The 22,584-nt window shown below is 39.7% G+C and overlaps 1 protein-coding gene and 1 long non-coding RNA gene across 3 annotated transcripts in view; one reads left to right on the top strand and one right to left on the bottom strand.

The window, feature by feature from the left end:
* The window catches only part of LOC116056364 (atlastin-2-like), a 25,067-nt gene extending 10,346 nt beyond the window's left edge, over positions 1-14,721 (bottom strand). For both annotated transcript variants that reach the window (XM_035992211.1, XM_031308555.2), the window contains exons 1-3: positions 14,566-14,721; positions 6,203-6,369; positions 5,592-5,804 (exon numbers count right to left, since the gene is read on the bottom strand). In XM_035992211.1, the coding sequence (XP_035848104.1) occupies positions 5,592-5,804; positions 6,203-6,369; positions 14,566-14,638 (453 nt within the window). In that variant the 5' untranslated portion in view covers positions 14,639-14,721. The remainder of the gene's footprint in view (positions 1-5,591; positions 5,805-6,202; positions 6,370-14,565) is intronic.
* LOC118493205 lies at positions 14,632-22,584 on the top strand. Its single transcript, XR_004895195.1, has 3 exons — positions 14,632-14,737; positions 19,755-20,229; positions 22,248-22,584. It is a non-coding gene; the product is annotated as an uncharacterized LOC118493205 (long non-coding RNA).

Raw genomic sequence — 22,584 nt, 5'->3', positions numbered from 1 at the left:
TGCAATTAATCATGATTTGGATTTTAGGTCATAAAACTTCTAAACAAGATGCAGCATTACATAAGGAACACTTGACTTCATGTATTAAGTACTTGAATAACTTTTTTTAATCTCCACAAGAAAATATATATATATATATATATATATATATATATATATATATATATATATATATATATATATATATATATATATATATATATAAATATATATAAAAATAAATAAAAGGGGTGGAACGGTACATGTATTCGTATTGAACCGAAACGGTATGGGTGTCTCGTTTCGGGACATGAATTTACACGATATAAAAATAAATAAAACTTGCGTGCAAATTAATTAATGTAATGTGGAACTAATGTAATGCGGAACTACTGTTAGATACGCGGGTTCTAGGGACACCTAATCTGTAGCCCCGCCTTAGCTCTGAAGCTAGCCGAGCTCCGCCTACATGCAGTTTTTTGTCAGTTTGACGGTCCAGTGAGAGATGGCAGCACTAAAGGACGAGTATGGCGAGTGGTGGCGACCAGGGTGGGAAATTAGCACCCGCCACCAGCCAATGGCGGGTACTTTTTCAAAGTGGCGGGTGACTTTGCCTTGTATACCAGCCACAGTGGCGGGTGGATTGTAAAACATTCCTTGTAACGGATTGGACAGCTTTTGTCAAAGAATGCTGTTGCTAAGAAACAATGCACAATGCTTATAGGAGTCGCGTTACGTTACTGCTAATGAATGCCCAACATTTCCGGATTTTGCTGCTTCATAAAAAAAACATTCAAATACCAAAATAACGAGGAGCATCTCGCTGCAGTCTGCGGGAAGCGGGGCTTGACATCAAGCCCCGCCCACATCCAAGTCAGTCATTTTTTTTTTTACCTACGTCGTCTCCCCATACGCTCGAACCATACAGTCTATGGCTCGAACGGACCAAGACGGTAGCAAACCTCATATCCTCTTGTTTCACATTAGATGACAGAAACTGATGTAAGCTAAACACAAACGACATTTCATGCAACAACAGTGAACTGTAATTGGGTCCGTGTACTTTTTCGTTCATTTGATTTCCGACTTTGAAACGAAAAGAGTGGTTCGGAAATAACGTAAGACTGCTCCGGTGAAAGCCTTGTTTTCATGAGCTTCTGGGGCTAACTGCTAGCTAGCTCGGAAGCTACATCTGATGGAAGGCAGGTTGCTAATTAGCCAATGCTAAAAAGTATGGAAGTATCCTACTAGTTGCCCCTGCTTTCTATCAATATTCCTCAGTATTTGTCTTTTGGTGTAGTTTGCTAACATGCTCGTAGACATGTAAATGAACTGTTTGCGTGCTAGTTAAGTCAACGGTCAACACCTTTTATATTGTAACGTGAAAGCTCAGGCTGCGTTAGCTTCAGCTAAACCACAGCAGCAACTTGCACTGCCCCGTTAAAATGCAACTTCAACCCTCGGATATAACGGTAATCACGTAGCGATTTTACTGTATCTAAACATCTGTATGTGTGTTCGACCTTTTGAAATACTTAGATTAGGTGTGTTACTGTGCAGGTAATATCCGAGGAGGATCTGGCATGATTGTGAGTTCTACTGAACCAGACAGAGACCATTTAAAGGCTCAGGAAACCTTTGCAGGTGTTTTGGATTAATTAGCTGATTAGAGTGGGACACTTTGAGCCTAAAATATTGAACCTTTTCACGATATTCAAATTTTCTGAGGGTTTTCATAAACTGTAAGCCATAGTCATCAAAATGATAACAAATACAGGCTTGAAATATCTCGCTTTGCATGTAATAAGTCTATATAATTAGTTTTACCTTTTAAGTTGAATTACTGAAATAAATGAACTTTTGCACAATATTCTAATTTTTCGAGTTTCACCTGTATGCTTCTGGTTCACCTGTTAATTGTTAAAGCAAAATCGCCCCTTTGTACATTTGGTTGTGACTGAATTCTTGCTGTTAATATGAAAGTCCATAACGAAACAACACACCATTCTACTTTTGAGGGCTAAATTAAATGAAATATGGCTCGTTTTCCGTTTGACCACATTGTCATCAATATTAACAAGGTTTAAAATGACCCATTTTTCAAATTTGGATATCATTTCAAAATCAGAAATCAGTAGTAACTACATGAAAACTTCACTGTTGCATGAAATATCGTTTGTTTAGCCTAAATCATCAGTTTCTATCTAATGTGAATCAAGAGGCTATATCAGCTTCGCTACCAGGCTGTCTTGTCTTCAAAAAACTTTATTATTCAAGTACAGATCCATAAACACATTGAAAACATTAAATGCATACATACATACACGAAAAAGGGGCGCATTAAATTTACATTAAAGAGGTTGTAAGGCATTGTAAATGTTCAGAGTCCGGATGGCTTTCTTATTTGTCAGTCCTTTTTTAAGGTTTTAAAATATAATTTCATGTCATTTTTAAATTGGTGACTAGCCTATTCGGTTTTCTTTCAGATCATTTACATTTATAGATATAAAATTTTCAAATAAAATTAAAAGATTCAAAATAAAAAACATGTCATTTATCCAAATAATTTTCTTCATAGTAAAAAAATTCTACCAGGCTGTCTTGGTCATGGATGTATTAAGAGAACGGTCTTGGTCCGTTAGAGCGTATGGGGAATGACGTAAGCAAAAAAAAAAAAAAAAAAAATGACTGACTTGGATGTGGGCGGGGCTTGATGTCAAGCCCCGCCTTCCCGCAGACTGCAGCGAGATGTACTTGAAAATAACGGAGGACTTTTATTGCGAAGAAGTTATAGGAAACGAAACCGTTCACAGCCGGGGCTTTGACTACGTATATTTCCGTCAACTTCAGACTTTTTGTCAAGTAGTTTTCAGCGCTAGTCCATGACACCATGTAGCTGAGCTGAGGTACAGACCAAACGAAAATTATCGGTTAAAAACATGTGGCGACATATCCCCGGTGTTAAGAGGCCCGCCGCGGAGTCAGCATTAGCTATGAATGTATAAACTGTTGAGGGTGACGTAAAGAAAAATAGAAGGTAACCTACTTTTCGAACAAGTGGCGCATTGACAATAGTACAGCGAAAGACCATGCAAAACATTTCAGACCGTCCTGCCAACCTGTATGTAACATCAATGTACGCTGTAACGATTTTTCAGTCGCTGAAAGCTGCTGCTGTGCTAATCCTGTCGGCTCTCTGCTGCTCAGTTCCCCCCGCGACTGACGACACACACACCCACACCCACCCACACCCACAAAACCCCACCCACACCCACACCCACACACACACACACGGTGGATGCAGGAAAAACCGGAGCTGAGATGTACAGGATGACCTAAATTGAGGACAGCTACGCTTGTTATTGTAAGTGCAATGATAAGTTAAAGTCCAATAAGTACTTTATCAAACCCTGTGAATGTGTCCCAGGCCAGGTTAGGAAATTAACTAACAATGTAAAGATCAACAAGCCACTGACAGAAATAGTCATATTTGATTCATTCAATAAATTATTATAAAATTATTATTTTTTGTCTTAAATCCAGCAGCCATTTTCATATTATACCAACATTTGCAGCATCCTGAGCCTTTTTGGTAAGTTTACTAGGAAAACTCAGCCTAGAGTAATTTTATTCTCCCCAAATAAGTTTCCTTTTTATTTTTTAAAGAACTACACAAAAAAGCAACTTTCACTCTCTCGCAACTTCATTGCAACAAAAATACAAAAGACATCGCAACTTATATCGCAATTTTTTACAAAAGCTCCTGCAAAATCAGGCATTTTGGGCCGCGAAATCCTGGAGGGACTGTTTAATGCTATATTACTGAGAGATGAGTCAATATTATTTTGTTCATTAAACATGTAGGCCTACAATTACTGTAGAATATGACCAAACTGACCAAAGTAAATTTTACCATGGTCTCGCATGCTTTTTTTCACATCACGTTTTATTTGCCTTTATTAATAAAATATGTATTAATAATAAAAAATAATGTATTGAATTCAAAATATGCTAGTGTACTTTCTTTTATAAATTTGAATTCCGGAAAAAGTGCTGGTAAAAAATATAAGTGGCTGGTAAAATTGGGCATCCACCAGCCACTGTGGCTGGTGGGCAAAAAAGTTAATTTCCCACCCTGGTGGCGACCCACAACAGTTAGAGGACCCGCCGGCCTCTTTAAGATCGCAAGTTTGGGAAAACTTCAAGACTGTATGGATGAAGCCTGGAGCATCCCGTGTCATGCCTTCTCGTCTCATGCCCTCCCGGCCTCGAAAACTTCGGTCTTCGGGTCAGTTACAGTAGTACAGGTGAGAGAGTGGTGGATAAGACGAGGACTGTTGGTGTGTTGGCGTTGTTCAGCAGTTGTCGGGTATGTGAGTGAAAATACATCTAACATGCTAACGCATATCCAACGGCATCACCCAGCTGTACCAACAGGGTTTCCCGCAGCACTTTGCAGTTAAGGTGGCCGCCTTAACAACACACGCATGCCACCTTAACTTAAGTCTTCAAAAAAAAAAAAAAATCCGCCGTGTTACTCTGTCCTGTTTGAGTGGCTGTAATGTACTGTCGCATCAACAGTCTGTAGGAAACAAGGTAACGGCGAGTTGTAAAGATACCACCAATCACAAAGGAAAGAGCATTTGCTGGCGGTGAGTGTCATTTATTCACATTTAAAGGGATAAATCGCCATTTCACCGTCGCGTGCGCGTCATAGTTTGTCAACAAACGTGCCAGCTGGGGCATGCCCGGGCAGAGATGGGGTGAGTGGACTTATCGGAGCGTTGGCATATGGCAGGCAGAGAGCATTTATATATGTATCTCTGTCCTGTTCTTCACATCAGTGAGGCTTTCTTCTCTTGTTTCAACGAAGTGAATACATGACGAAGTGACTGGAAATATCCATCACCTCTCGCGCGTGGATTCTCAACGTCCCGGCTGTTGCCCGGTCTTTGAGACACAGCCATTGTCGGTTTGTTTTAATCACTACACGCGGTTCCCAATACACGGTTAGTTAGCGTAGTTAACACTACACACAGTGAAATGACGTGTCCTGTTTTTATTTCACGCATACTATCTGCTTGAGTGAGTGAAGCTATGGGCTGAGCTCTGTTATCTCACAGCTGTTTGTTTTGGAGAGCGTGTCACGGAGGAAATGGGAGCAATGTCAGTAAAATTGTTATAGCACATTTTTTTAAATAGTTTAATGAGTTTAATATTGCACATTGCAACTGTTATTTTAAAAAGCTGGTTATTTATTAATTATATATTATTATTTAAATTTAATATTAAGTGTAGTATCGTATTTACCCCCCCCCCCCGTTTACAAGTTACAGATGGAGTCTGGAGATGATGTGGGGTACTCTTTGTTTACTGTTTACATCTTACTTTACACACTAAATGCTGTTGCAGCTAGCTCAGGGGATAAACTGTAGGACACTAAATAGTACAGCCTGAGACATGCACAATAAAAAAAAAATTTGTCTTCTGCATTTTTTTTTTATGCTTTTCCCTCCATTGTATCGAACCGAACCGTGATGTCTGAACCGAGGTATGAACCGAACACCTTGTATGTCCAGAAACAGTATAAAAGAACACAGTATTTATCTCACCTGGCTGTGCATGTAGCGCAGCATGAAGTCCAGCAGGAAGGACTTGCCCTTGCGGAAGGCCCCGGCCACGGACACGACCACCACATTCAGGTCCTTGACGTGATCCTGCAGCAGGATCCTCTCCAGCGCTGCAGCGTCCAGCTCAAAGCTGTGCTCCTCCTCGTTGGCCAGGACAATCTGGATGGGCCTGGCCTTCTCTTCCACTACCACATCCTGAAGACAGGAGTTTGCAATCAATCAGGGGCTTTCCCTGGCATCGAGGAAGCATTTAAGCGATTAAACTGATGATAAGGCAGGTTTAATGGAGGAGATAGGGAACTGAAATTTGCGAAGCTGAGATCAGCAAACAAAGTGTCTGGGTGGAAATAAGGTGACCACATTCAGCAGCCTGACGTACAGCAAATGCAGCTAGAATTCAAAGATTTTAAAAAGTAAAACACACACACACACACACACACACACAGTGTTATACTCTTGGGTATTCTCTTCCGTAACATTTATAGAATGACAAAAAAGATTCTCCTAGATAAATCTTAGTTTGATATGGTATGCGTGCCTGTCAATGGACAGGAATATAGTATATACTGTAAAAAAATATCGTAACACTTTACCTCTTCTTTCCGAGTCTCTTCAACTGTTGAGGGGGCGAGGCTGGCATTTTTGCCCGAGTTTGAGGCCGTAGTGCTGGGGAGCAATTCATCCTCCAGGTCTTCGGACATGGCTAAAGGAGGCCTCTGCTTATGCCGAAAAATGGGGACATCTTCCACACCACTCAAGCCTTTAGATAACCACACAAAGTAGAGAGAGAGATTAAATTACACTGGTTAGATAACATCATGCTGCATGTTAATGTACTGGCAATGGGTGTAAAGTGAGAAGGAGGCAAATGTGGAGGAAGGGGTTGTGTAAGATGACGAAAAAAACTTTTGTTTTTTCGTTTTTTTAAAGTAATAGATGATTATCATAAGTTTGTTAACGTGAGAAAGTGAAATGCCTGGTCAAATTGTAGCTCTCTCCAGCATTCTGTGCTGGGCTAAATACCGTTATCCACTCTGGTCTACCCATCTAGGTCAAGCTCAAAAATAGCCTTGTGCTGAAAATCACAAAGGGCTAGGAAAAAGGACACAAGAAAAGGAAGTTAGGAGGATAGTGTTTTTTTTTTTTGTTTTTTTTTTTAAAAACAAACAAACAAACATTCTTCTTTGTCATTTTGAAGTTTCTGTGAAAATGAAAGCACGTTTTCTCTAAAACTGCAAGACTCCTTTTTTCATGTCACTGTAACATAACTGCAGTATAAGCAAGTGTGCCGAGCCACAAACTGTAATGCATGCATTAGTAGTAGTACATGTAGTAGACTTGTCTTAGTTGGTAGCATTATTTTTAGGGCTGATACGATTAATCACTGATTTATCTGCAGATTGATTTATTGATTCATCGATTTATTGTTGGACATTAAAATGGGAGAACTGAAATTATCTGTCACAATTTCCCAAAGTCCAAGGATTAAGATGACACTCCCTGAAGTATACTGCAAGTGGCAGTATACTTCTTTCCTTGGTCAAAAACCTGACACTGAACAGGTAGGACAACAAGTATCAAGCATTGCTCATTCAAATATATCATATACACTCATCTAAAGGATTATTAGGAACACCATACTAACACCGTGTTTGACTCCCTTTCGCCTTCAGAACTGCCTTAATTCTTTGTGGCATTGATTCAACAAGGTGCTGGAAGCATTCTCTAGACATGTTGGCCCATATTGATAGGATAGCATCTTGCAGTTGATGGAGACTTGTGGGATGCACATCCAGGGCACAAAGCTCCCGTTCCACCACATCCCAAAGATGTTCCATTGGATTGAGATCTGGTGACTGTGGGGGCCATTTTGGTACGGTGAACTCATTGTCATGTTCAAGAAACCAATTTGACATGATTCTAGCTTTGTGACATGGTGCATTATCCTGCTGGAAGTAGTCATCAGAGGATGGATACATGGTGGTCATAAAGGGATGGACATGGTCAGAAACAATGCTCAGGTAGGCTGTGGCATTTAAACGATGCCCAATTGGTACTAAGGGGCCTAAAGTGTGCCAAGAAAACATCCCCCACACCATTACACCACCACCACCAGCCTGCCCAGTGGTAACAAGGCATGACGGATCCATGTTCTCATTCTGTTTACGCCAAATTCTGACTCTACCATCTGAATGTCTCAACAGAAATCGAGACTCAGACCAGGCAACATTTTTCCAGTCTTCAACTGCCCAATTTTGGTGAGCGTGTGCAAATTGTAGCCTCGTTTTCCTATTTTTAGTGGAGATGAGTGGTACCCGGTGGGGTCTTCTGCTGGTGTAGCCCATCCACCTCATGGTTGTGTGGCTTCACAAATGCTTTGCTGCATACCTCGGTTGTAACGAGTGGTTATTTGAGTCAAAGTTGATCTTCTATCAGCTGGAATCAGTCGGCCCATTCTCCTCTGACCTCTAGCATCAACAAGGCGTTTTCGCCCACAGGACTGCAGCATACTGGACGTTTTTCCTTTTTCAGACCATTCTTTGTAAACCCTAGAAATGGTTGTGCGTAGGCCTGTCGCAATATGCAATAAATCAATTAATCGCATGATAAATTAAAATGAGCTCGATAATTTTGAAATGGAAATTATCGCGGCCGGAAAAATTTCCATTTTATTTATTGTTTTTGATTGTGTTTGGTTTTTATTCCAGTGCATGTTTTGTTAACAGAGACTGAGAGTCCATTTTATTTGTTGTTTTTGGTTGTTTTGTTCATTTATTGTGGATATTTAAAATGTCTTCCAGTTCCAGTGTTAAATATTCTTTAGAAATAAAAGTTTATTGATCTTTGAAAAGGTGTACCTGCATTATTATGCCATGAAAATGGTCTCAGAACGACAATATTATCATTTATCGCAATAATTTCTGGGACAATTTATCGTCCGGCAAAATTTGTTATCATGACAGGCCTAATTGTGCGTAAAAATCCCAGCAACTGAGCAGATTGTGAAATACTCAGACCAGCCCGTCTGGCACCAACAACCATGCCACGCTCAAAGTTGCTTAGATCACCTTTCTTTCCCATTCTGACATTCAGTTTGGAGTTCAGGAGATTGTCTTGACCAGGACCACACCCCTAAATGCATTGAAGCAGCTGCCATGTGATTGGTTGATTAGATAATTTCATTAATGAGAAATTTAATAGGTGTTCCTAATTCTCTCTCTCTCTCTCTCTCTCTCTCTCTCTCTCCCCTTCCAATTTGATTGCTCAACCTTGATGAGCAAAGAAAGCCAAAATTACCCATCTGAAAAAAGAGGGACAAAGACACACCCTGGATACTCCACCTGAACAGTAAGACAACTAATAAAGCATATAGTAAACTTTGCTGCAATGTCATCTATGTCAAACAAGTAAAACCAGAATTTGCTTTTATAATGATGACACATCAAGATGGTCTACAGTGAAAAGCAACCGTCAAGAACACATTTTAAGAAGTTACTCATCAGTTGGCGAAGAGTAGGGCTGGGTACCGAATTTAATACTTTTTAGGCACTGACCGAATTGCCTCTATAGCAGAGAGGGAGGTTGTGGGTGGCTAGAAGGGTAGCCATCTACAGATACAGTTAATCCTAACAATTCACTGTGCCATATAAAACATGATCTATAAAATCATACCAACAATTATTTTAATAGCTTAGTATTCTATGCACTAAAAAAGGTATGCATAAAGGCTTTAGGCCACCCACACGTTATTGTAGGCCCAGTTTAATATGCAACTTAAATTTATAAAATATGTAGTAGTGGGTTAGGTACCGCTGTCGGAAATTTTTGAACGATAACCAGCCCTACGTATAAGTGCACACCAATGATTTACTCTTTACCAATTAGCCACATAAATGTTGATTAGGGCTGCAACTAACACTTATTTAAGATTGTTGATTATTTTCTTGGTTGATCCAATAATTTCCTAAAGCCCAAGCGGACATCTTCAAATAGCTTGTTTTGTCCGACGAACAGACCACAACTTCAAAGATGTTATATTCACCATCACACATGACAAAAGAACAGCAGCACATCCGCACAATTTAGAGTTAATTATATCAACTAATCGTTTCTGCTTTAATGTTGCTAATTATCTAAAGATAGAGCTAGATATGAAAGTCATGAGTGGTTACTCTGCTTGGACCACTGGGAACTAGGGCTGCTCGATAATGGAAAAAAACCTTAATCACAATTATTTATTAGAGCCCGAGCACCGACAGCGGTGAAGGCCCTATTGGAACTGAAGGAATTATTATTATTTTCCCGGCAAATGAATTGCCTTTTTGAGGGGCTTAACATATTCAAAAACTCACCAAATTTGGCAGGCGCATCAAGTCTGGTGAAAATTGACATATTTTAAGGGTTTTGGGAATAGGTGCGCAAAAGTGGCTCGCTAGCGCCCCCTACAAGATTTAAAAAAATTGAGCCCCTGCAGTACGTTTAATGTAGACTCACGAAACTTGGTAAACATATCTATCATATCAAGACACACAGAAAACGTCATTTGAGCCATACCCTAAACCCAACAGGAAGTCCGCCATTTTGAATTGAAAGTTCGAAATTAGTGCGATTTTGGCCATTTCCACATGACATACTTTAACAAACTCCTCCTAGATTTCATCCGATCAACTTCAAATTTGGTCTGTGCCATCTTAAGATGTTAAAGATGAAAAAAAAATTTCCTCATAGGGCGTGGCGGCCATTTTGAGTGTTTAGCGATGAACAAAGAAATTGTTGTAACTTGGATGTACGTTGTCGTATCTTCCCGAAATTTCTCACGATTGACAAGGGTCCAGGTCTGAGGACATTTACAGGCCAATATTTACTTTTGGTCATAGCACCCCCCCGCTGGCAACAGGAAATGCACCTTATATGACAAACATCATCCGATTTACATGAAACTTATGTGTGGTCTACATGTGATACTGAGCCGTCCCCTATACTTTAACCACGCCCCCTTTCATAACATTTGAACCGTTTAAGGTAGAGTCTTGTGTGAGGTGTCATTGAACTCAGCAGAGTTCCTTCTTCATTGGTGATGGTTTTGCCCGCCCCCTATGTTTAAGCCACGCCCCCTTTCATAAATGCTGACCCATCTAAGGTAGAGTCTTGTGTGAGGTATCATTGAACTCAGAAGAGAGTTCCTTTTTAATTGGTGATGGTTTGACCCGCTACCCTATAATTTAGCCATGCCCCTTTTCACAGCTAATTAACTGTATGACGTAGAGTCTTGTGTGAGGTATCGTTGAACTCAGCAGAGACTTCCTTTTTTTATTGGTAAAGGTTTTCCCCGACCCCTTTCACAGCTAATGAACTGTATGACGTAGAGTCTTGTGTGAGGTATTGTTGAACTCAGCAGGGAGTTCCCTTTTCATTGCTGACGATGTGCAGTGTCTGAGTGCCGCGCAAATGCACGGTCGCAAGGAGCGGCGTCCGCCAGTAACCCCGACACGCGCAGAGATGCACGGGCCCGTCCATCGCTGCTTGCAGCTTTAATTATTATTATTATTATTATTCGAACTTTAAAAAAACAACAACATGAAACTGTTTGACAAAACAACAGTGAAAACACCTTGAACTGTTGCAACCTTCAGTGCCACAAACTAAAATTCATCGAGAGGCCACTTAAAGCTGGCTCCAGAAGGTAGTCAATCCCCATAGACACCCCTGTTAAAATGCCCAACCTCTATAGCTAAGTTCCCCCTTCATGACAACTGTAGCAATGTTTAAAATAGAGGCAATGACCTAATTTTTGAGCATTTTCTAATTTATGTACTAAATGCAGGCTTGTTTGACTACTGGGCCCAGCACTGGACCCAGCACTGGACCATTTGAAGGTGGTGGGAGGACAACTTTGAGAACATTAACGGCTATTCTTGCTCTAAAAGGACAACTGTAAATGGGGCATTAATAAGATCCAACCTGGAGGTGCAGCAAATTCCCAAAGGGCAGCAGCAATGCTGTGCTAGTGTTTGAGAAGCTGCTGTTAAGCATGGAGCCGTTACATTAATCTGCTCTGCACACAAATTAGCCCTGCAGATTTTGTCAGTCTGTGGCGGTGCAGGTTCCCATCTAGTCCAGAGCAGCACTTTGCAGGATGAAGTGGCACAGACTGCAGCCACAGAGGGGACCCAACACAAAGACACTATTCTGCTGGGACTGCAAGGAGTCGGTGTTGCAGCAGAATGTGTGTGAGAGACAAAACACAATAAGCATACAAGTAAGCATAACAGCCAATGAAAAACCATTATCTTTGCTGATATGTGCTGCTACACGGCCACTTCGTGTTCAAGTGGCTAACACACTGTCCTACTTCTCATCCTGCAGAAGACGAGGGCAGGACTGAAAACTAGCTACATTACTTCTTATCTTGTGGAGGCACTGAGCAGATGTTAGCTGGCATATTTGTTATCCTGCACAGTGAACACTCACACACAAAGTTGTCAAGGGATAAGATGAGTTTGTACACACACACGCACGCATGTCTATCTTTAACTATGCATGGCAAGAATAGAGTGTCTACGCAAGCTAGCCTACATCTCAGCACTGTCCCAAATCAGTTCTCCCTTCCCTGGACTCCTGCACTATATCTGAGGCAGACTTTGATAAGGCCATGGTCCACTTAACTTAACCAGCTGTCTAAATATGGGAGCTTTCATACTATAAAGAGACTATTTCCTGGCTTTTTTTTTTATAGATTTGGTGTAGGTAATGAAGACTTTAAACCTTTGGTGGTGAAGTTGAGGCATGCAAGGGAAATGCACTACTGCTAAGTTAGTCAGTGACAAATATTCTGCAAGCAAGATTATGTTAAATATTTTCTGATGTCTTGTTTGTTAAGTCACTTGATATTTGGACCATAAGAGAGAACATTGGCACTTTAAGTGTTTAGAAAGCAGGACAAATTCATGCAATAATTTTCTCTCTACTGTTGCAACACTGATTATTAATGCCAGTGCTTCTCAAGCAGGGTTTCCAACACCCTCTTGTAACATTCAGGCTATGCATTTGAGTGAACAGGCAACATATGTGTATTATATGTCAAGACAACAAGACTGCAAGGACTGAGTTTATGAAAGAAGATGAGGAATCCACTGCAGCCTATTAAGATGCAGGTTCACTGACTTCCCTGCACACCAGCATCAATAGACAACCTGACACAGCCTCCCTGGACAAGAGTCAAGGAGGGCAAATGTTCAATTGCAGCAAGCAGGCCAACTGGGAGTCTGTGAGGACAAAGTGCAGACTAAGAGCAGTAGTTATTGAATGTTGTTGCCACAGAGTCAGCTGGCCTGTGTGAAAGTAGACATAAGGGTTACCATGATAAAAGGAGTCCTCCAGACTAATATCTCAGTGATGAGCCTTGGAAACTGACAATGTACTGTTTGCTTACCAGTCTTTACAAGGTTTAGCCTAGAGAAAGGTTAGGCTGCAATAACAGACAAGAGAGGAAAAAGATACTGTTTTTCTCTTTTCGGTTGGTAAAACATAATCTGTCTGTAATGATAAAGATGCAGAGCTCTAACTAACGACAACTTTAGTCAATTCATCAAATCATTTCCATTTCTATTTGCCATTTGACTGCTAGCTTGATTAAGCAAATGATTAACGATAAGGCTTATAGATTATCAACGTTATTGTTGATGTTGCAAATTTTCAGTCAATTAACTACTCGATTCATGAGAAACAGGGCCTGGCAGTAGCCTCATTTCCCCAACTTGTCAAAGTATACATACACTGCTTTAAATCCAATTTAAAGACAGCACTGTTGTGACAGATGGGAAGATGGATCCTTGCTGATTCACCAATGAATACTGGATATTTGGATGTTTACAGATGAAAACTGTAATCCTGATCTTAAAAAAAACCCTCAACACTGAAGCTTGAGAACCCTGACCAAAGAAATAGTTACTATGAAAAGCTTGGGAACACATAATTTCCACAATTGTCAGTAACTTACAGTATATCCCATCATGAGATATTGAATATCAACACCACACTTGAGTCTGGAACCTGCATACCTCAATGCAAGAACAGTCAGCATCAGTTGTGACATGTACGCTATTCATTTTTACAAGAGTCAACAGTGTGTTAATGATTATGGACTACTTCTTTTCATTTGTCGTGATTAATAATTACTTAAAATGTAAAATGCTGTCACACTCCTGTATTTAAATGTATTCAGAGTAGAAAATTAGCTTCGCAAATACGTGTGTAAGTCTGCTGGCATACTGAACAGACTAATAATAGGATATTTAAAAATATCCGAGTCATTAGTGGGATGAGAAGATTAACGTAACTAGCTATGTGTTGTGTGTATGTTCGTTAGGCTGAAACCCCCATCACAGAAAGCGAGAGTTGCATAAAGCGGACTGTTTCAAAGTTCAGAAACAATGCACTTCAAACCCATATAGGGTGACTGTGCAGCTACAGGCAGGTGTACGGACAATCAACCACGGACAAGCCGCTGGTCCTCTGTGGGCCAGGTGAAAGTGACGGCCCGGACAAATGAGCTGACAGGTGTCGCCGTTAAATGTTGTATCCGGGTCAGAATCAGTGTCATTCAACAGCTTTTCAGCTTAAGTTACAGAGAGAAAACATGTTTTGAAAGAGCGAAAGCACACCGACAACATGTATCTCCCTTAAGCTAATGTTCACACAGTTTGGACTGTGTTAACACTGTGTTTGCGAAGTACGTTAGAGGAGACACAATCTGGCAGGGGGCACCACATTTTTCAGGACACCGCGGGTCCCTAACTGAAAACAGAGGCTAACGGAAAAGCGAGTTTACCACTCACAAAGACAAAGCGACAGATACAGAAAAAAACGTTCAGATTTAACCCCCCGATCCTCAACTTCGCACTCCTTAATCGCTTTACTGTTATACATCTAATCGACAAAATCAACAACGGTTTACCTTCGTCAATGACTCGGCTTTTGCAGTTGGGCTCGAAGTGATTTCGGCTCCTCAACCCGCTCACCTCCGCCATCTTGGACTACTGAAATCTAACGTGGCTGACGTCAAAGGAGCTTTTTTTCTTCTCACGCTGTCTGCTGAAGTTCATGCCGCCCGTGGCTGCTGCAGCTGGGTAAAGTACCAGAATGCAAACTATGCTTTAAGAAAAACACCAATTATTTTCAAAAAATGTATGAAAAGCACATGTTCTTTTTCTTTGACACTAGTCTATTATAAGTTATGTAGGCCTATTTTATAGGTTTACACTGTTATATGCACTGTTTTTTTTTAACATTACACTATTGTATTCTTGTTTACAACTTACAGAAACAATCTGACTTATATAGCCTATAGGCCTAGACATGTTTTTCATTAATTTTATAGAGACCTATATACTTTTATGTAGGCTGTCTTGTTTTACCTACTTTTACTTTACATTTTACCTATCATTATTTCACTTCCTGTTCTTAGCTGTATGTATATTTCTGTGTAAGTAGAGAGCAACAAAATACTGACATTTCTTGTACTGTAGGCCTATGTGTACAGTACACATATTTGGCCAATAAAGCTGATTCTGAATTCAGGCTTACAATCATCCCAAGAATGAGAGATAGGAATCTTGGAGGAAATTGGTTCCATTTCCTCAATGTGTCTCCGGACTGCCTACACTCACTTTCTTCTATTTTGTTTGGGTTCTGGCATAAGCAACATGAGCATACATTTCAAATGATGACATTTTAGACATTCGCGGTCTCCTGATGATGAATACTAATGATGTTGACTTTTCTAGGGCAATGAAGGTGATTTTGAGTGAGATATCTCAACAACTATGAAATTAGGGAGGCCTACAGACACTGATTCCCACCTCAGGATCAATTGTAACTATCATCAGGTTCACATTTCAATTGTCCAATACTTTGGTTTATAATCAAATACCTGCAAAACGGATGACATTTCCATCAGCCTCAGAAATACTTCTATATCTTTAGTGCTAAATTTTGGCATGCTAACACACTAAACTATGCTAAACATTAATATGTTAGTTCTGTCCTTTAGAGAATTTGGCTTAAAGCAACGCTTTGCCTAAGCCATAGACTGTAAAGACCTATGGCTATTATGTAAATGTGACATCATATTCACATATTTACTCACTCACTCACACTCACTCACACTCACTCACTCACTCACTCACTCACTCACTCACTCACTCTTAGTCTATCGACCTCTTGTTGTCACAAACGGGCATGGTATAATGTCTACACTGAACCACACTTCCTCCCTCTGTGTACCTTGATGCAGGTTAATTTAGCTTTCACAAGCAGACTGCCCTCAGTAAAGATAAGACTTACTTCCTGTGTTAAGCCAGCTATCTGTGATGCAGTGCAGATATGTTGTACTTCACTTACTCATTTTATGGTGTTTTAACTCTCATGATGATGACTGCTAAACAAAAAGTCATAAAAGCTCTTCACCTCAGTGGATAAACTGGCTTCATGTGTTTACACAGCTGTTCATGGCCAGCATTATGTACTGGCAAGGTGGAAAGGTGGAAAGACTATCTGCTGACAGAGATGCATAAATAGGAGGGCAGCTTTTCTTCAAGCCTTGTATAATTCCATGTCAGATTACACTTGGCTGCGGTGGCTTGGTGTTCAGTTTGCTGCTGGGAAAGATATCGGTTTCCAACCAATAAGTATGCTTTAATAGTCTAATTAGTAATGCAGTATGCTGTTGTAGGTTTTGATTTGAAATAGACAAAAGTCTCCAGCCATGTCAATGGCTCTGTGAGATTATACTAAGGCACAGCGGTATTTTAAGCTAACATCAGCATGCTAACATCCTCATAAGGACAATACAATGCTGATGGCAAATGCAGGCAAATGTTACCATGTTCACCATCTTAGTTTAGCATGCTAACATGCTAAAATTGGCTAATTAGCACTAAACTACAAGTACAAAGTACAACAGAACTCGAACTCTGATCGTAATACGTTTAGCAGATGTTTCGTCATAAATGTATTGGACAAATGAAATTTGAGGGAACATGTCTGTACCAAATTTCATTGCAATCCATTCAATAGAAGAAAAAAAAGTCAACCTAATGGTGATGCTAGATGAAAAGTCTGGGGATCATCAAAGTCATTAGACTTCATCTACAACTCCATGACATCTGGGCATAGTCCAAAAATGGAGTGTATAATAGTAAAATGGTTTTGTCAAGGACTCAACTAGTTCCTTAAATTATTTGTCTTTAACACATGTGTGTTGGTCACCAGCCTTCATGGTTTAGTCTTTTTAGCATTAGCTGCAGCAGTGAGGTGTGTTTGTATTGGCATTTAGCTAATCTAAATGCTAATCTGAAAGTAATCAAAGGTAGCCTGTTGTAACTTTCCAACTCTAAACTCTAACTGATATGACCTTGACACACATCAACACGGTCAGTTTATATTTACATACAGCTGAGGAGACAAAGACAGAGGAGAAAGGATAGGCAAACTGAGGATACATTCAAAGCTTAATTTAAGTAACCCTGCACATGAGCCAATCAGGTTTTAGTTGGCTTACTGTGATTGGGTGGCTGATGAGTGCTGGTTCAACACTCTCTCTCTCTCTTTCTCTGCGGGACAACCCCACATTTACAGGAGATCCTGCTCCATCCCGGGATTACATGTGACATTTAGGAGTCATTGAAGGACTCTCTTGTCTTTCCTGTGCAACTTCACATTCAGAGTCACAGATACAACTTCCTGTCAAGGAAATTCCCTGATTGTAAACTTAGGTCTTTGAAAGTCTTGCTGGGAAACTAAGACAACAGAATCTGGGTTCAGCAGTCAAACTGTACCTACCACCACTTACCTGCGACCACAACCCCTGTAATGCTCACCAAATGTCCTACTATAAATCAAACACTGGTCTGTTGGGATTGTCGTGGCCCTTCATTTGGACTGCAGGTTCCCCCGTCATCCATGCACTATAATGGATGAGGTCAGTAGTCAAACATATGAAAAGGTCAAGACACACACAGAGAAGGAGGAGGTTCATGGTTGCAAGAGTGACAGATGTAAAATAATTAGTTTTTTAGAAAGAGAGAGAGAGAGAGAGAGAGAGAGAGCAACCGTGTTAATCTGTGTCAGTGCTTTTCTATTCTTAGCCGGCCTGATCGGCCTGAAGAAATATGAGAGACACACGTGATGACACAAGTCCTGATAAATTTAGAGAGAGGGTCAGAGAACAGTGACATAACCCCCAGACCAGTACTAAACTCCAGATGTGTGGACTGTACAGTATGTGTTTGGATGGTATGGAGGAGCTGTCTAGGAGATCTCTATGAAACTCATTTCATATTTAAATACCAATCCATTGGCCTCATGTTGCAGTCAGTTTAGATGGGATTTACATCATTTGTTTAATCTTAGGAGATGGTGGAGACTGAGTAGAGGGCTCCCTCTAGTGCCCGCAACGTAAAATATAATGTGCTTGAGCTCCATGTATCCTAAGCAGCAAACAACTTTTAAAGCCCAAGGCCTGATTATGATTTAATATTTCCATTGGTTTAAAAATTTCCCCACAATAAACAAGGACACAAAAAGCTCAACAAAACAGTGCAGTTCTATGAATGTTATAATGTTCAGTTACGTTCTATGAACAGAACTCAGATGCAGACACAACATTTCACCCTTATACAGTAGCTAGACATTTACGGTTGGCTAATGTATAAGTAGCTAGACGTAAGTAAGTAATCTGCAACTACAATGCAAAGGCCAAATGCACTGAAAGTGTCTGACAAAACATTGCAGATTCCAAAGTCAACTATGGAGAAATATTTTCAACCAAGTAAGGCTTTTCAGATATCTATTCAGGATCAGTAAGGCTAATTGTTGTCAAGAGCAAATTTGTCAAATATTTTTCAATTAAAAGCTGTAATCTGAAAGATTTTCATTTAAATAAATATTAGGTCACCATCTATCAGTGAAGGAGCCTATGGCCTATCATGAAAGTATTGCAATATGTATATATTTGCATGATTACGAACTGGGTGTCTGGCGGGACAACTCCCTTAAAAAATCCTATATTACAGTTTTCTCGATTGTATACACACAACAAATGGAACAGTTGTCACAGTTGTGAAAACTTGAAGCTCATGTATAAACAAGACTCCAGACCATAGAAACCAAATTAAATTAATTCTATTTATATGCTCCAGACTGCTAAACTCTACACTCAAATAGAAATTCTAACTCAACCATTACTAAAATCTTAACGATTGCCACTTTAAGGTACTTTAATGTTATATGTACTACTAATATTTTATAACCAAGCTAAGAGTCTTTTTGTAGTTCATTTGTTTGATGTAATGTTTCCTTATAATATATATATATATATATATATATATATATATATATATATATCTATCTTACAAATAGCATCTCTGAAATCTGTCAGCCATAATGTTCAAAATTTGTACAACAGCTTGGCACTGGGGCAGTACCCTATAAGGTACAGCTGCTGCGTCCTTGACTTTGGTGAACAGTATGTACCTTTTTTGGCACTCAAAACGGTACACATAGTTGCCTTGAGCCCTATGGGGTACATTAGTGATTGTAGCCTACAGTACCTTGGGGGACAGAAATGGACTCCTACTGCACCTCCATTTCTGACAGTGAATAGTCCCCCCAGATCCTAAATTCAATGTTTTGAACCTCAGTTGCACTGGTGGAAAGCATTTACCCAAGTACTGGTACTTACTTTTGAGGTACTTTACTTGAGTATTTCCCACTAAATGACACTTCATACTTCTTCTCCACTATTTCTTTGGCAAATATTGTTCTTTTTACTGCACTATTTAACATCTAAAATTACTAATTACTTTGCAGATTCACATTTTCCACAAATACAAATTGAAGAGCTTAATTAAACTACCCACCAGTGTATATAAAATAATCCAAATTAGCTCCACCATGACCACATTTTTTTTTTACATTACATATGCCACTGTTACTACTTTTAAGGAATCTGAATACCCATCCCACTGCTCAGTGGGAAACATCAACAGTGAGCACAGTGATGAGACACAACAAAATCAGGAAATGTACGATATTGTAACAGTTACTTGCTGTTTTGTCAGCTTTCCTGTATCTCCTGTCTTTCAGCTTGGATGCAAACAGTCACTTGCCTTAATGCTTTGCAATCTTACTAAAGTCCCTGGGGGAAAGTGATACCTTTACTATCTAGCCTGCAACAGCTCTGAGCTGGACTGTATCTCCTCCTCGCCATCTGAATCTGGACCCTCCAAATCTACACCAGGACCTTGAGGTCTCCACATGTGGGAGCCAGACAGCAGGAGTGCTGTCTCTCCTCCCACAAAGGAAGACTCTTCTCCCCTGGTGATGGCTAGGGAGTGATGTTGAGGCTTCTTCTTGCACAGAGGTCACAGAAAGCAACTGGATATTGAGGAATCTACATCGGGTCACTTTCAGCTCCAACTACCTTGACCCCTATGTGTATCAAAGCTATGAGACTGTCAGTCACAGGTACCTCTACGCTCACCCATCTGACATATCTGGATTTGTGGATAAAGGCTTCCCACCTTGCACTCAGATTCATCTTGATAAATGGGAGCCAGAGGTCAGTTGCCTGGGCATGGCATCCTGCTGCACTGCACCTGTACATAAACACATTTCTCATGTTCACATCTCGAGATAAACATGCTGAGACTTTTAATATAAATCTGAATGACTCTTTTTAGGCTAAGTCCTTGCTTGCAGAAGCAGAAGCAGATGAGCCTCCAGTTGAGATCATCTAGAACCATAGAGCTATTTGAAGAAAATGTACCAGAATAATTGATTTGGTCTTATGGACATTTTTACACATTCTTTCCAAAATACAGGAAATAGCTAAATGTTTTATAATCTTTCTGGCTTATAGATCTGCAGAAAATGATATGGCAGCATTGTTTCACAGGCTTTCAGAGTTGTACTACTGCACTAATTAATTTTTCACATATTTGCACCAATGTACTGTATGTATATGGTATAAGGCATTGTGTGGCATTATGATGTACATTTTATAAATTGTTTTATTTATTTTATATAGCCTACTTTTACATAGTTTCCATATGTTTTTTCTACCTCTTGTTTCCTGTGCTGCTAGGAAGAATAAAAACTATTGTCTTATATTTTCTTTTCTACAGGCTGAAAAACAACAAAAATGTCCACTTAAAAAAAAACATTGACGGGATACAACAACACAGAGGCAGCATCTCATTAGGCTACTAACTTACATTTTTACATGATATAAGTCAACATCCATGTTCTGCTATCGGATGCTTATAGGAGGCTAAACCTGTATCTATGAGAGTAATTTGGTACCAACAGCAATAATATCTCCAGGGCATTGCACATGGAAAGAAAAGTAAAACCATTTTTAAAGTTTTCAATCTTTCCTACTACCACACGATGGCAGTGTAGGCCTGGTTGAGTTTTGTGTCAGTTTGAATTAAGAGGCAGATCAGAGTTGTTCATAGCAGAGGGTTAAGATAACTCCTATTTTACAGTGTCTGACAGACAAATCTGGCATACTTGTATTGATATTTATCAGTTTGACCCGACATTTAGACTCAGGCCTGAGCTTCAGCAGACACATCTAGCCAAAAAACCGAATCAGTATTTTATCATCTCAAACAAATAGAAGGAATCAGAGGTCTCATGTCCAGACAAGATTTAGAGGAACTCAGCAGGGTGGACTATTGTAATGGTTTCTTGTCTGGTCTCCCCCATAAAAATACCAATTTGTTATGTAACTTCTCTATTTCTGGTCTATTATTATTTCCGTCTATTTATATTTTATTTTCCTTTTCATTGTGTGTTTAAATGTTGTTCTAATGCATTTCTTTGCTTTACTGTATATAAAGCCGTTTGACATTGCCTTACTGTTGGATAGGTGCTCCAAATAAAGTTGCCTTGCTTTAAAAAATCAGGAACCAACTGCAATGACTCATTTTACAACATGCATGTAAGACGATTTTGATTAATAGATGATAGCATTTATGTTTTCATCCACATACACTTGTGTTAGAATGCTTACAGCAGAGCCTGTGGAAATATTTCAGCTGTTCATTTCTCAAAATAAGGGCTTTACATCAAATTGATGTGATACATTTGATGTAAAGATATGATGAATAACAATACACATTAGAATTATTACTCTGTATATTCTTATTCATAAGCTATTTACTGATTTCCACAGACAATAAGTGACATGACATTACAATTAACACACACAATGCCCATACAATGACACAAATATTGAGGGAGGGGTCTTTTCCAATAGTTTTTAAAAGGCCTAAAATGTTATTTTCAAATATGTGGAAATCAGTGATGTAATATTAATTCCTACGTACCTCATACCTTTCTATTTACTGTCTGAACATATTACATTACTGTATTATTAAGTAAAAATGTTGCAAATACATTTAAAAAAGCTTAATATACGTCTTTTGATTTCAAAATGTCTGGACAACCTTATATTTGTGCATGAGAGTGAGAGCGAGACAGACAAATACAGCCTTTGATCCTTTAACACCTAACTCTGTTTCCTCCACTTGGTAACGTGTTTTTGTCCCCTCTCTCCAACTCCTCATACAGTTTGGTTGCTGAATCAACAGCATTGTTGCCAGGTTGTCATGGTGTCTGATTGTTGAGCATCATGTCACGCACCCCATCACAGCCGGACGTCCCTCCGAGCCTGCAGCCGATCCCATGGTCGCCATGACGTTTACCTTGGCAACCACAATAGGCTGGCAAAGACTGGGGTGCCAGGAGAAGGTGGTGGCATTGTGTCACCTCATGTCATAAGTCAAGCCTCCAAACACTAACCAAAGTTATTTTTGGAGATGCTTTTTTCATTGAGGTTCAGTATTTGGAGGTAGTTGATAAATGCAGACATAGAGCATCAAACAGAGCATAAACATAAAATAAAAAA

Source organism: Sander lucioperca, chromosome 15 (assembly GCF_008315115.2).
Source record: "Sander lucioperca isolate FBNREF2018 chromosome 15, SLUC_FBN_1.2, whole genome shotgun sequence".
Lineage (NCBI taxonomy): Eukaryota > Metazoa > Chordata > Actinopteri > Perciformes > Percidae > Sander > Sander lucioperca.
The sequence above is the reverse complement of the archived record's forward strand: the minus strand, read 5'-3'. Positions and strand labels throughout refer to the sequence as shown.